General features: G+C 69.2%; 1 protein-coding gene across 1 annotated transcript; it reads right to left on the reverse strand.

Annotated features, from left to right (window-relative positions):
* Positions 1–62: 62 nt before the first annotated feature.
* Positions 63–12,911, reverse strand: UNC5A (unc-5 netrin receptor A; the record flags this gene model as incomplete). Its single annotated transcript, XM_082006001.1, has 16 exons — positions 63–286; positions 504–682; positions 762–926; positions 1,008–1,157; positions 1,251–1,484; positions 1,578–1,746; positions 1,832–1,919; positions 2,013–2,312; positions 2,750–2,938; positions 3,024–3,188; positions 3,368–3,535; positions 3,650–3,830; positions 3,956–4,059; positions 4,134–4,277; positions 4,419–4,640; positions 12,803–12,911. 16 exons carry the CDS (start codon positions 12,909–12,911, stop codon positions 121–123), a joined length of 2,733 nt encoding a protein of 910 aa, XP_081862127.1. The 3' UTR covers positions 63–120.
* Positions 12,912–14,436: the final 1,525 nt, after the last annotated feature.

The raw sequence follows: 14,436 nt of genomic DNA on the forward strand, positions 1-14,436 counted from the left end.
GCCCTCCCCATGGGCTGTGGGGCAGCGGGAGCCCAGGGGCCGGCCAGAGCCCCCCCTGCCCCATGGTATCAGTCCCCTGGGCGTGGGGTTGGGGGGTTGGCCCCCCACCCCTCACCGGGCTCAGCACTCAGCCTCGGAGACGGCAAAGAGCGCACCATCCTGCTTGCCCACCTCGGCCACGGCGGCGGCCAGCTGCGAGAGGTTGCCGTTGGGGAAATGCCGCGCTTCCCACAGGTTGAGGATCATGGCCGTGGGGCTGGGCTTCGAGGCGAAGAAGCTGAGATGGCTGCAGGGGGGACAGAGGGACCACATCAGGCCACAGGGATGGCTCCGTACCCTGGGATCAGCCCCATGCTAGTCTCACCTTGGGCACCATTCTGCTCCCAGGGTCCCACAGCATGCCAGAATCCATCCAAAGGTGCAGGATGAGGCCAGAAGCTCCCCATCCCCTTCTACCATGCCACCCTGTCCCTGTCCCCAGTGCTACCCCCATCCCAGTCCACCTGTCGAGGTTGAGCTTCTGGGCCAGCGTCCTCCAGTCGGCTCCCCGGGTGCCCGGTGGGTCCAGGCTGCTGATGATCTTCTGGCGGATGAGGAAGGGGATCTTGAAGGCACTGGGGCCCACCAGGGCTGGGGCGCCCACCTCACTGTCGGGGACCAGCCAGTCCGAAAACCTCGTGTCCTAGGGGAGAGCACCAGGCAGAGGGGATGTGAGCCCCACCCCGGGGTCACCCCTGGGACCCCACCGGCCCTGCCCTCACCTTGGCGATGTTGAAGTTGACAGTAAAGCTCTGCCCATCGCCCTCCACTTGCCAGACCCAGATCTTGCAGGCCAGTTCACAGGTGCTGGGGCTCAGGCGCTCCAGGGTGAAGGTGCAGTGCAGGAAGGGCTGCAGCCCGCTCCAGATGTGGTAGAAGGGGATCTCCTGCGGCGGGGTGATGGGTGGGTGGGGGGGCAGGGGGGCAGGGGCAGCCCCCCATCCCCACCCACCAGCCAGGCTCCTCACCTGGTAGCTGGCAAGGAGCTTGCTCTTCCAGAGGGAGCTGGGCATGTCGTGGATGGAGAGGCGCAGGTTGTGGTAGCTGTCCTTGAAGTGCAGCACCCGGGGGGCTCCGATCAGCTGCCCCCCCAGCTGTTTCTCCAGCTGGATTACCTCCTGCCGGCACAGGCAGCAGTCAGGCAGGAGATGCTGCACCCCGCGAGCCCAACCCTGCCTGCAAAGCCCTCGCTCCGAGCCGCGATGGGGTACCTTGAGGACGTCCTGTGTGTCGCTGAGGCAGTAGACGCGGATGTTGTACTCGAGCGAAGGGCAGGCGGCTGGCGCAAACAGGACCAGCTTGAGGCGCTTGGAGGCCGCCATGCTGAGGGACTCCCCGACCAGGGCGAAGCGCCCCAGCTGCTCTGTGAAGACGTAGCAAGCCTGCGCTTCCAGCTGGCAGTAGTACAGCTCCGTGCACGGCTTGGCACCCAGCTGCAGCACGTCCTGCGGCACCCAGGCAGAGTCGCACCCCTGGCACGGGCATCCCCCTTCCAAACCCGATCCCCTCGCTCCCCCGCTGCCCCGGCAGATGCTCACCTCCCACGTGCCCTCGCATGACTGCTTCTTCAGCCGGATGCTCCAGTTCTCAGCGCTGGCCTCCACGCAGTGACCCATGGCCAGGATGGCGGGGCGGGTGAGGAGGACGCCGGGGGGGCCGCAGCTGACGATGGGGCTCAGCAGCGTCTGGCAGCCGGCCAGGGGCAGCCTGGAGCAGCAATGGCGGCAGCTGAGTGGGGCCAACCCCTGCCTCGGCAGCCCCGTGCCCCAGCAGCCCCGGCCACGGCACCTACCTCACCTCCTCCTGCTTGTGCAGGGTCAGGTAGACCTCGTAGATCTTCCCCCGTGGGATGGCATCGGGTGGGATGAGCAGGCTGATCCCTGGGTGGGGGGTGCAGGCGGGGGGGGGTGAGCCCCATGGGGACCCACCCGCACTGGGCGATGCTCCGGCACCCTGTCCCCATCCTGCCGTACCTGTGTTGGGGATCATGAGCCGTCCCCCCAAGAAGTTGAAGGTGCCGTAGGCCATGTTGGTGGTGCCGCGAGGCAGGGAGCGAAAGTAGCTCTGGGTGGAGAGCCGGGCCACGAAGTCGGCGCCCTCGGCGGCGGGCGAGCTGTGGTGCAGCGTGTGCCGCCCGGCGCCCAGTGGGCTCAGCAGGTGCCCATTGGGCAGCTGGAGCTTGGCAGGGCCGTCCTGGCGCGGGCAGAGCGAGCCCTGGTAGGTCATGGTGGCGGTGCTGAGGTCGGGCTGGATGGTGAGCAGGCTGGGGTTGTCTGCGGCACAGAGCAGGGGGCCGTGGCACCGGGGCACGGCAGGGATTGGGGGGTCCCTGCCGGCAAAGCCAGCCTCGGAGCTCCAAAGCTCATTGAGCCTCTGCCCCATGGCACAGACCCTGGAGGCACAGTCACCCCCGGGGCCCCCGGAGCACACAGCACCAGCCCAGGGACCAGGGACCCCATAGGACCCAGACCCCTTACCCACAGCCAGCGACCCTACGGGGCACAAAGCTGTCCCCACAGTCAGGGACCCTTTAAGGTACAGCGTCCCTGTCCCTAGGTCAGGGATCCCATGGAGCACACAGCCCTTGCGCAAAACCAGGGACCCCATGGGGCACACAGCCCCTGCCCAGGGACCCCCAGGGGAATGGCCGCCCCCAGGTCCCAAGGGACATCATGTCCCTGCACAGCCCGTCCCCGCAGCCCTCGCTCACCGGCCTTGCTGGGCTTGATGCTGACGGGCTGGAAGCCAGTGGTGAGGATGGAGGAGTCAGCCACGTCAGCGTCCAGGCCCCCCTTCTTGCGGCAGTACACCAGCACCCCCACCAGCAGCAGCAGCACCAGGCACACAGCCACAGCCACCAGCCCCACGTACAGCGCCACGTCCTCCGCACCGGGGGCGGCTGCACGGGGTAGGGTGTAAGCACCCGTGGGCATCCCCCATGCACCCATCCTGGGGGGCACCCCCGCCATCCCTGCTGCACTCACCATGGCTGCAGAGCTCAGAGGTGCAGTTGCGGGTGTCCAGCTCGGGGCCATGGCACTCCTGGCCTCCGTTGCGCGGCGCCGGCTCCGAGCACTCCCGGCTCCGCCAGTGGGTGCACTCGGCCCCGCACACCGACCATTTGCTCCACTCTGACCAGGCGCCATCCACTGTGGGCACAGCTGGAGGGTCAGCGCCCCACTGCCACCCCCCTCCCTTGCCCCAGGGCCGGCAGAGACGGACACACGGGGAGGTGGGAGGACGAGACACCGGGGGATCAGGGACTGCGATGGGTGCAGCACGGGGTGCGGCATCAGCACGGCAGTGGTGCCCCGGGCAGGGTGGGTACCTGGGCAGAGGGTGGTGCAGGCGGTTTTCTGCACATTTTGGCCCTCACAGAAAGCCCCCCCATTGAGGGGCGTGGGGTTGGTGCAGGTCCGGCTCCGCTTCTGCCAGCCCCGTCCACAGCTGGTGCTGCAGCCCGACCACTGCGTCCACGTCGACCAGCCGCCATTCACTGGGTGGAGAGGGACCCGTCAGCGCCTCGCCGGGATGGGGGCCGTGGGGAGGGACAGGACGGGGAGGGCGACATCAGGGCAGCATGGTGGGGACAGGCGCGACAGTGCCGTACCGTAGACGGTGATGGCGGCGGAGATGCTGCGGCGACGGGCCACGATGTTTTTGGCCACGCAGGTGTAGTTGGCGGTGTCGGCCAGGCGGGCCTGCCGCAGCACCAGGCTGTGTTCCGGCGTCACGTAGACGTTGGCGTCCAGCGCCGGGTCCACCAGCTCCTCGTTGCGCAGCCACTCCACCTGCAGGTCATGGGGATGTCACTGGGTGCCCGGCTGGGCCACCCCCTTGAGGAGCACCCATGCTGTCCCCATGGGCAAGGGGCACCCTCAGCCACATCCTGACCCGCCAGACCGTGGGGGCTCACCTCAGCGGGGGGGATGCCCTCGGGAGGGCGGCATGGCAGCACGATGCCCTGCTCGATGGAGACCTCCCTGGCCGTCGGCTCCTGCTCAAAGTTCTTGCGCAGATCTAGGGAAGCGCAGGGGTGACGGGGGGCCGGGGGCAGCGCCCCACGCCCCATCCAGGCACCCGCAGACACTCACAGGCAATGCGCACAAAGGCTTTCTGGCTCTTGGTGGTGCCGGAGGAGCTCCAGGCCACGCACTGGCACCAGTACTCCTCCAGCCCAAAGATCTTCTCCACTTGCTGGCGGGTGACCTCGATCCGCACCTCCATCACTGGAAGCCCTGCCACCAGTGGGTGGCACGTCAGCACCAGCACGCCGGGTGCGGTCCCCGCGGTCCCAGCCCCATGCAACCCCCTCGCCAAAAGCAGCGCATGTGGCTCCCTGTGACCGGGGCGGTGCCGTCCCTCCCGCTGGCGCTCACCGGTGCCACGGTCGGTGCTGTGCTGCGTGACGTGGTCGCCCTGGTGCACCCACTCGCCGTTGCACTTGAAGTAGATCTGGGTGGCAGGGGTGGCGCGGCAGGCCAGGCTCACCGCTTTGTTTTTCACAATGTAGACATCCTCCGGCTCCAGCTGGAAGTGCGGCAGCAGGTCCAGGGACGCGCCGGACACCGGGTTGGCCACAGTCGCACTCTGTTGAGCACCTGTGGAGAGACGGGAGCTCGGCCACCTCCAGCATGCCCGGGCTGGGCGATCGCTCTCCCGGTGTGGCCCCGTGCCGGTGGCCCCGTGCCTCACCACCGTCCCCCCTGCCGGTGACGTGGCAGCCCCCTCCCGGCCCTGCCATCCATCAGGGAGAGCAGCCGCGCGGTGGCTGCGCCCGCTGAACCCGTGCCGATCCCTCATGTCCACACTTAGCGCTAATGAAAAGGAAATGTAGTGTGACCAACAAGGGCCATCGCTCACGCCACCCGGGGCGCCTGCCGCCCCCCTCCCCAGCGCGCTGCGAGGTGCTGGCTGAGGGCCGCATCCTGCCCCGCCGCGCCCTGGGGTGGCACGGGGACGCAGCACGAGCGGTGGGGTGCATGCCACATGCCCCAGGGACACAGCAGGGCAGCACGGCGGTGTGCCCTGTCCTGTGCCACTGGCAGATGCCTGGGAGCGGGTACAGGCGTGGCACGTGGGGGCTGGCTGTCCCCAGGGTGGTTCGGGGCTGCACACACGTCCCCTGGGGGGTCGGGCATCCCCCAGCTTTGCCTGGGGGCTGTAGGTGCCACACACCAGGGCTGGGCCCCTCTGGGGACAGCAGCGCTGGGGACATGGCATGTGGCACGATCCCGCAGTGCCCACGTCCCCCAGCCTGGCCACAGCCGGGTGCCCCCACTCCCCCCACCCTGCTGGCACCCGCTGCGGAAAGAGTTAATAAACCAGGGCCCTAAATAAGCATTTGATTAACAAACGATAAAATAGCGATTGTGTCACTGAATGAAGCTGTAATTGCTGCTGCTAATTGGCTGGTTAGGATTTAATAAGCAATTAAATGGGATGGAATGCGCAGTAATTAAGTGCCTTCGTTTGGCAACTGCCTGCAGCCCCCCACGTGCCTGCGGGACCCCCGTTGCCCGGCCCACCCCGGCTGGCTCCCGCCTGGCACAGCCGCCTGCGCGATGGGGACGGGGACCTGGGGGTCATGGGGGTCCCTGGGGCCCTGGCTGAGTCCCTCTGGGGAGCTCTCAGCCCCACTGACCCCCCCAGCTGGATCAGGCCCCTCCGAGCCGGGGAGCGGGTGTCGAGCGAGCCCGCCGTGATGCCGCTGGGACAGGCAAGGTGCGGCAGCTAATTTACGCGGGGAAGATAAACGGCCACCATAACGCACCAGTTATTACCCCATCAGCACTTTTACAATGTCGCTGGCAATTAATTTAATTAAAACCCCTGTCGGGGATATACAGGCATTTCATATTTCACTGGTTTAATGACCCCCCAGCCGCAGCCCGAGGGTGGCCCGGGGGGTCACGGCGCGGACAGGCGCTGCGGTCCTCGGCGCAGTGCCGTCCCCAGGGCCGGCTGCGTCACGGCTCGCCGCAGCACCCGTGCCTCCCGCCACCACGCCTCCCGCTTGGGCACCCTTGGGTGCCCACACTGCACTACCCGCACTGGCCCGCGGGGCAGCCGGGGGGCTGGGATGGGCAGAAAGGCAACCCCATTTATTTATTAAATACTGGGTTTGCCGCTGCACCGCACCACCGCTGCTCCCGCCCAGGCAGCTGCGGCGGGCACGCCGGGTGAACGGGGGAGTCGGGGGAGCGGTGCTGCGGGGACCGGCTTTTTAATCACACGTGAAATGAGTACAGCGGTCGCCAAGCTGTGCGTCTGCCCGCCACAGCCGAGCAGAGGGGAGCAGGAAGCGCGGGGCCAGCAGCGAGGGGTGGAGGAAGCAAGATGGGCACGGAGCCCCCGCAGCTGCCCACCCAACCGGGGTGTCGGGTGCCTTGTGGGCAGGGTGGGACCACAAGCAGCAAATGAAGCTGGGGCCAGGTAGCGAGCGGCAGAGCCGGGGGGCTGCCAGGCACCCCACAGAGCCCCCGGGTGGGATGCTATCCTGCTGCCTGGCACCACGCTGGGCACCAGTGGGGCTCTGCGCTGTGGTGCGGTCATGGACAAAGCCATGCGGCACGGCCAGGAGGCTGGAGTTGGCCTGGAGCCCCGGCGAGGGAATGGAGGGGCTGTAGTGTGGGTGCCCCATGCACAGTGGGCACCCCATGCACAAGGGACACCCCATGCACCCCGCGGCCGCCCAGTGCACCGCAGGCACCCCACGCAGCACGGCTCTCCTGAACAGCACAGGTATCTCGCACACCGTGGGTGCCCTGTGGGCACCCCACGTCCCATGGGTGCCCCGTCCCCTGCAGGCACCTCACGCACCAGGGGCACCCTCCCCCTGCAGACACCCCCACGCACACCACAGACACCCCACACAGTGTGGGCACCCCCAGCCCATGGGTGCAGCGTGGGTGCCCCGTGGGCAGCGGCCCCCCACGCGGCGCTGTGCCAGCTCCCGCACCGCGTCAGCCTCGCCGCTCACCTGCCGCTGCGTTGCCATGGAAACAGGCGAGATGCTTATGTCACCTTGGCAAAGGAAACCGGGAAACTTCGGCGGGGATGGGGGACGGGGACCAGGGGGCGGTGGGGTGAGGGGTCCCACTTGCCCCTGGGAGCCCCCCCCACCGTGGCAGGGGCACAGCCCCAGCCGGCCGCTGTCTCGGCAGCCAAAGGGGTGCTTGGGAGCGCGATTTGCTACCAGCGCCGATAAATCACAACCGGTAAAGCCAGTGCGTTAAGCAGGGCTTTATTATCAATTATCCCCCGCCCACGTGGGCTAACGAGCGTGAGTGCACCCGCAGGCCTGGCGAAGGGGCAGGGAGCTGGGGGCTGGGCCGGGGAGCGGGTCTGCGGCACCCACCTCAGGGTGCAGAAGGAATGGGGCACTCCACTATAGGCTCTGAGCACCCACCTTCACCCCCACACTGCGGGACCCCCAGCCATGCACAGAACCCCCTGCTCCCTGTGCCCCCCAGCCACTGCCACCCCGGGTGGCCACGCAACCCCTCACCATAAGCGCCTGTGCCCACAGCATCAGAAACACCAGGTGTACTGGTGTTACTGGACAGGGAGAGACCGCAGGGAGCTTCATTGCCCAGTGTGGGGGGGCACTGCCAGGACCCACCACGTGCCAGCGGGCGCCCCCCAGCCTGGTCCCTCTGATCCTCAAGGGGCTGATCCTGCACCCGGTGCCGGTGTCATGCTCCCCAGTGGTGCTGAGAGCAGCACGCGGGTGCCTCGGTGCCCGCCACAGGGAGACGCTGGGAAGGTCAGTGTGTTCTCGGCAAGGAGAGGCTGCCCGCCGGTGGCTGCAGCAGCGCCAGCCCCGGCACCGGCACGCCAGTGTGCGCCCGCTCGGCACAGCTGCCCCGGGAGGGAGCAGGCAGCTGCCTGCAGCGGGACAGCGCTCTGGTGGCATGGGTCTGCCCCGAACGCTGCTGCCCAGCCGGGCCCAGCACATCGGCTGCCCCTGCCACGGCACCGAGCCGTCCCCAGCAGCCCTGCCCCAGCCTTCCTCTGCCCCCATCCCCTGCCTGCACCCCTGCTTGGCTCTGGCTGCCCTGTGTCGAGGTGGGCACCTCGACCACAGCCCCCACCGGTTGTGCCCCTTCTGGGGACCTCCCCGAATCCCCACGGGCTTTGCAGTGGCAGATTCAGTCCCAGCTGGCGCCCCATCCATCGTGTCCGCGCAAGGCCTGGCACGCCATTAAAATGAAAGATTTCCTCGCACTTTGCTGGCGCCCGGCCTGCACCCTGGCAGTAGGTAATTAAAGCAATAATTGCTGTTGATTGCACCTGGCCTAAATGAGGGAAGGGTGGCTGTCAGGAGGAGGGCAGCCCTGCCTGCTGCCCCGCACACAGAGGTCCCCACCGCTGGCACTTTGTTCTCTGCAGGGCACGGAGAAGAGGAGCTGGCACAACTCACCAGCATCAAAAAGCTCGTCTGAGGCTTTGAGCCGGGCACCACCCTGCTGGGAGAGGTGGGCTCTGAGCCACGATGAGCTGGTGCTGCCCCTGGAAGACCCCCAGCCAGGGGCTGCAGCATCGCTCAGCCCTGCCCAGCTGCCTGCGACGGCTCCAAAGCTCACCTGGAGCATCCAGGCATCGGCAAACGCTCCCCCTGCGACCACCTTCCCACACCACGCAGTCCCCAGCCACACCGGTGCCAGCCCCGGCTGGGCAGGGAGCCAGCAGGGTCAGATGCCAACGCTGGGCAGCACAGCCCGGCTCGCGGTCAGTCTGGCGCATGGCGAGCCCCAGGGACGAGACAACGATGGGCACCGGGCACCGACACGTCCCCCGTGCTCCAACAGGAACGGTGACCCCAGGGGTGCCCCCACCTGCCCCAGGACCACATCCCCAATTTTCTGGTGCGTCCCCACCAGCCAGCTGCTGTCCCAGTCCCCCAGGCGTGTGCCCCACGTGTGCCAGCCCCACGGCCACGGGAGAGGCTGGGTGGGGGCGGCGAGGGCTGGAGGTGCCCGTCTCCCGGCGAGCGCGAGGCAGCGTCTGGGCGCTGATTAAGCGAGCGCTCGTTATGAATGAATTAGGCGGGTTTGCATGACAATGGAGCTGCCTAATTACGGATTTGAGCTGATAACGCTCTCCCCATTACATGCAATTAGCATGTGCCAGGGTGGGCAGGGCTCCCGGTGGGCTGCGCCCCCGCTCCACCCCAGCGCCCGCCAAGGGGGCTGCATGGCCTCCGCCATGCCCAAGCCTGGCCCACGCTGCCCCGTGGCCAGGGCTTGGGAACAAGGGGGCCAGCAAAGGCAGCCGGGGGTGGCAGCCCTTCCCCAAGGACCACCTCCGCCTGCCTGGAGGTTACGGGCCCTGGCACCCAGTGCTGGGCACCCTTCCCCAGGCACGCACGGAGCCGGGCCCCTCTCGGTCCCGTGACACACACAGCCCTTTTCCCCACCAGCCCCGGGTGCCTGCTGAGCCCCACAGCCCCCCCAGACCCAGCAGGACCCGTGCCGAACCGAGCCAGCCCCCGTCAGCAGCGACCAGAGCACTGCATGGGGAGAGGGTTCCATCCTGGCCCCAGCTCGGTGCGGGACAGAGGGCTCCCCAGCCCAGCTGGCACTGGGATGAGGGGAGAGACCGGCCCAGCCCCACATGTTGGGGCTGTCGCTGGCAACCGAGCCTGGGGAGCCGAGTGGCATTCCTGGCTCTCCTTTAACTGACAGTGAAGAGCAAACGCTCCCGGCGAGCCCTGGCCCCGCCAGGAGAAGCGTCAAGGTCACCCTCAGCACCGTGTCCCTGCTGAAGCAGGGGGGCAGATGGGTGGAGGGCTGGGAAGGCCCCTCCAGCCACACAACAGTCCTGGGTGCGAGGGTCTGTCCCTGCGGCCTCTCCCCCTCCCACCCACGGGTGTCATGTGGTGGTGACGGCAGCCCTGGCTCCCCATAACCCTGTGGCAGCAAGGGCTCGCTGGAGGGGGCTGGGACCCGAGACCCCCATCCTACTAACGGGAGCCCCAGGCTGGGCAGGGCTGGGGGGGCAGGGCGAGCTGTGATCAGCCTGGCACCCACCCAGGAGCAGCACCCAAATGAGTGGGCAGGCAGCAGGGCCAAGGGCCCAGTACCCCAAGGTACTGGGCAACTGGGCCTGACTGGGATGAGGATGTGATCCCAGTTTGCACTGCCTGGAGGCAGCTCACCCCAGCCCGCCCACGGGCAGACACACGACACACGGAGTAGCAATGGTGCCGACAGCCGTAGCGGTGCTGGTACCAAGGGTGCACCCCTGGGTGCAGGGCAGGGCATGGCGGGACATACACAGTGCACGGTCCCTGGGCCATCATCCCTCGGGCACCAGTCCCAGGGTGGTCCTGGGTGCTGCTGACCACCCAGGTAGGACGGGCGCCCAGCTGCACTCACAGCTGTGAGGTGCCCGCGGTGGTGCCAGGGGTGCCCAGCCCCTGGCGGCTCCGCCAGTGCCCCGGTCCCCTCCCGCAAGCACCTGCCAGGCTCCGCACGGTTTGATGTAGTGCCAGCCCTGCGTGGCACCGAGCCAGAACAAACAGCCCTGGGCGGGCTTGCGTCTGCCACGCGCTCGCGCTGACAGCCGGCACGGCAGCTTCCCGGCCGCCCAGTGCACGCCAGCTCTGCCTGCCTGACGGAGGCACCCGTGCCCAGCCAGGCACAGGTTGTGGGGCATTGATGGGATGCAGTGACCTGGGGTGCAAGGCTGCAGGGCACCAAGCTGCGGGGTGCAGTGGTTGGGAGCTGCCCGCTGGAGCCTGAGGGTCCCCGGCAGCCCAGTGAAGCCGGTGGCACCATGTGGCTCACGTGTGGTGAGAGCAGAGCCCATGGCCCTGGCCAGAGGAGCCGGGGCAGGAGCCGGTGTGGGTCACACTCGCTGGGGTGAGTGCCAACCTGGGGCAGGAGAGATGCTCTGGGGCCTGGCACTGGCTGCCGCAGGTGACAAAGGGAAGAGGAAGGACCCACGGCAGCGCTGGGCCAGGGGTAGCTTCAGGGAAGATTCCTGCCCCTGTGCCCTTGCCCACCCACCAGCGTGGCACTCGAGAGGGGCAGCCCCTGTGCCTCAGGCGCTCACCCTGCACTGCTGCCCACGGGCGAGCCCCAGCCCTTGCTGCTGCTCTCGCCCCTTCCCCTGTGTGCAGCAGCAGCAGAGCAGGCCACTCGCAGCAGGGTTGCTGCTCCGCAGCTGCAGGCAGGGGCCCTTTGCCGGGAGGCCTGGGTTCCCCTGTCCCCAACCTGTCCCTCGGTGCCCCGAGGGAAGTGGTGCCGTGCCATGACGTGCAAGGATCAGCACCCGGTGCGCAGAGGCCCAGCCCTGTGCCGAGCGGCAGCCGGCGCAGGTGGCTCGGCTCAGTCGCGCCGCGGCCGGCTGTGAGCTGCCTGCCAAGCGAGCGGCTCCTGCGCCGCACTGCCCCGAGCCGGTGCTGGCACTGCCAGGGTCCCCCCCCTCTCCAGCCGCAGAGCCGGTGTGGGGTGGCCTGGTGCACCCCCTGTCACGTTGTCCCCCACCTCCATCTGTGCGTCACCACGGCCCCATAGCTGCTGTGGAGACAGCAGTGCTCCATGCCCAGCTGGAGGTCAGTATCCACAGCACCCTTTGGTTGGGGTCCCCTGCACCCAAGGGGTGCCACCCACTGTGCCACCCACCACGCCAGCTCTGCAGTGTCCCCCTGAAGACGGGGCCATGCTGGGAGTGCTGGGCGTGGGGTCCTTGGGGTGCCTGGCCAGGAAGGACAGGTGTGGGAAGAATGGGGGCTGCAGCCCCCCAGGGTGCCCGTCGTACCCGCCCAGCATACCAAGGCCGGGCTTGGGGACGTCTCCGGTGATGGCAGGAGGGTCGGTGGGCCAGGCCCCCAGGGCGCAGCAGAGCTGTCCCTTCCCGGCCACCCCGCAGAGTGCACGTCCAGCCCCGCGCAGCTCCCTGCCCCCAGCCCGGTCCTTTGTCTGCAGCCGCCACTTCCAGGCTGCCGTGACACCTGCCAGCAGCCGCCAGCCCCGGGCACCCGCGGCCCCCAGCCCCCCGGCCCAGCAACCGCTGCCGCTCAGCCCCGGGGGTCCGGCTCAGCCTGCTCCCTGACCCGCCGTGTCCTGCCCGGGAGGGCAGAGCCGGGGGCAGCCGGGCGCCGGACCGTCAGCGTCTGCAGCAACAGCGATGCAGACCCGCATATCCCGCCACGCCACGGCCACCCACGCGCAACCCCGCGGGGTGACGGCACCCCTCCAGGCTATTCCCCTCTCCACGGTCCCGCGTGTCTCGGCCAGGTGATGGGGACGGCAGGGACTCCGTACAGGCAGCAGGGATGCTGTGCGTGGAGCAGAGATGCTGTGCGTGGGGCAGGGACCCCATGCGCGGGGCAAGTCCACTGCGGACACGCGTGCCCGGTGCTGGCAGGGCCCCGGGCGAGCGAAGCCGTGCCGGCGAGGCGGCGACCGCCAGCCCCCTCCCACCGCTAGCGCGGACAGCGTCCGCGGGAGCGTCGGCTGGGCACGCGTGTGCGGCTATGCGTGGGCACGGGCCGGCAGTGCCTGTCGTGTGGCAGGGCGCACAGCCCCTGCCCGGGAGGGCACTCCGCGGACCCCACAGCCGAGCGGGGCAGCCCTCCGCACCGGGAACGGCCCCCTGTCCCCGCGGGGGCACTCTACTCCCCGCGGGGCGTCCGCCCGCCGCCGCTCCCCGGGTGACCTTGCCCAGCGCCCGGCGCCGATGATGGTCCCCGCCGCTCCCCCCCCCCCTCCCCGCCCCGCCCGGTGCCCACGGGGGGCGCGCGGTGACTCACCGGCGGCGGCGAAGAGGGCAGCGGCGAGCAGGGCACCGAGCGGCCCCGGCGTGGCGGCGGCGGCGGCGGCGGCGGCGGGGGCCCGGCGGCGGCGCGGCCGCGCACCCATGGCGCGGGGCGAGGGAGCAGGGCGGGCCGCGCTCCGCGGCGCCCTCAGCGGGCCACGGCGCCACCGGCCCCGCCACCGCCACCGGCCCGGCCCCGCCGCTGCTGCCGCCCGCCGCCGCGCCGCGCCGCTCCGCCCGGGCGCCGCCAATGCGGGGCGGCGAGCGCGGACCCGCCCGCGGAAGGGACGGCGCAACAGCTGGGCGCGCCCCCGCCCCCGCCCCCCCGCCCCGCTCCGCGCCCGCGGCACTGCGCCCCCCCCCCCCCCCGGCCCGGCGCGGGGGGTCCGCACCCCTCCGCAGCCCCCGGTGCGGCACCCCTGATTTGCACACATACCGCCCCCCAGCACGGCGTGTCGTCTCCCGCCGGGACACCCCCCCGCCGGCACAGCACCCACCCCGCACCCCGCCGCTGCGTCCCCGACCAGGTGATGCCGGGGGGTCCCCCAGTCCCGCCTGGGCCCCCACGGGTGAGCGGGTGGGAAACACAACCTCAGGACAAGAGGGTCTTGCCGGCACTCTGCCCCCGCACCCTCCAGCCGCCCCGGCTCCGGCAGATGAGTGCTGGAAATCATCACAGAAGCCACTGTCTTGGCGGGATCGTGTGCCACCCGTGGGGCCCCACCTCACCGCTGCGTATGGGTCTGGCCCCGAGGTCCCCCACACTCAGCCGGGCTGGCCTCTCCTGGGGGATTTGGCTCAGCCCTGGCTGCAGGATGCGGCCCCTTCCCTCCCCGCGCTGCCCGTCCCCACATGCAGTGGGTGGCACAGGCACTGGTGCCACCCAGCCAAGGTGCCCGGCAAGCAGCGCTGCCATCACCGGCAGGCAGATCACAGTGTGGGTGAGGGGCGAAGGAGGGTGAGGCTGTGTTGGGGTGCCTGAAGTGCTCCCCAAGCCCCATGGGAGCCAGAGTCCGTGCCAGTGGTGCTGAGCAGCCCCCTGTTCCCAGCGGCGAGGGTTGGGCAGGGGCAGGGCTGGGCAGCGGCTCCGAGCGCTGCACAGCGATAATTTCATTAGCAGCTCCAGGAACAATTAACAACTGCTCTGATGCCTTCAAGAGCTGAAGAGAGTGTGAAGCCAGTGCGACTCTCCTGGGTGGCACCAGCCGCACTGTGGCCTCCATCCGCCCTGGCGCAGCACTGGCGGTGCTGGGCAGAGCCCCGGGGCGAGGCCAAAGCCATCTCCCGCCATCACCCCCTTGCTGGGGACCTCTGTGCCGATAGGGTCGTGCACTGGCCGTGTGTGAAGGCAGGGCAGTGCACGTGGGGTGGCACCCGTGGGTGCCTGCTCCCATCCCGCCATGCTGCCCCATGCAGTGCCCCAAGCCCCAGTAAACTCTCATGGGCACTGGTGGGGGCCAGCTGGCAGAGGAGACCCCCAGCTCCCCGTGGGCAGAGGCCCGGCGCAGAAATAACCACCCTCCTTCAGGCTGGCTCGTTATTACTGATGGCATTTGCATGGAAACAGGATGTTTTTACTCCTTGCGGCTCCATCTGCTCCTGCTGAAGTCACTGCGCCGCACGTGAGCT

This window comes from Phaethon aethereus, assembly GCF_964289735.1.
Source record: "Phaethon aethereus genome assembly, chromosome: 14".
NCBI lineage: Eukaryota > Metazoa > Chordata > Aves > Phaethontiformes > Phaethontidae > Phaethon > Phaethon aethereus.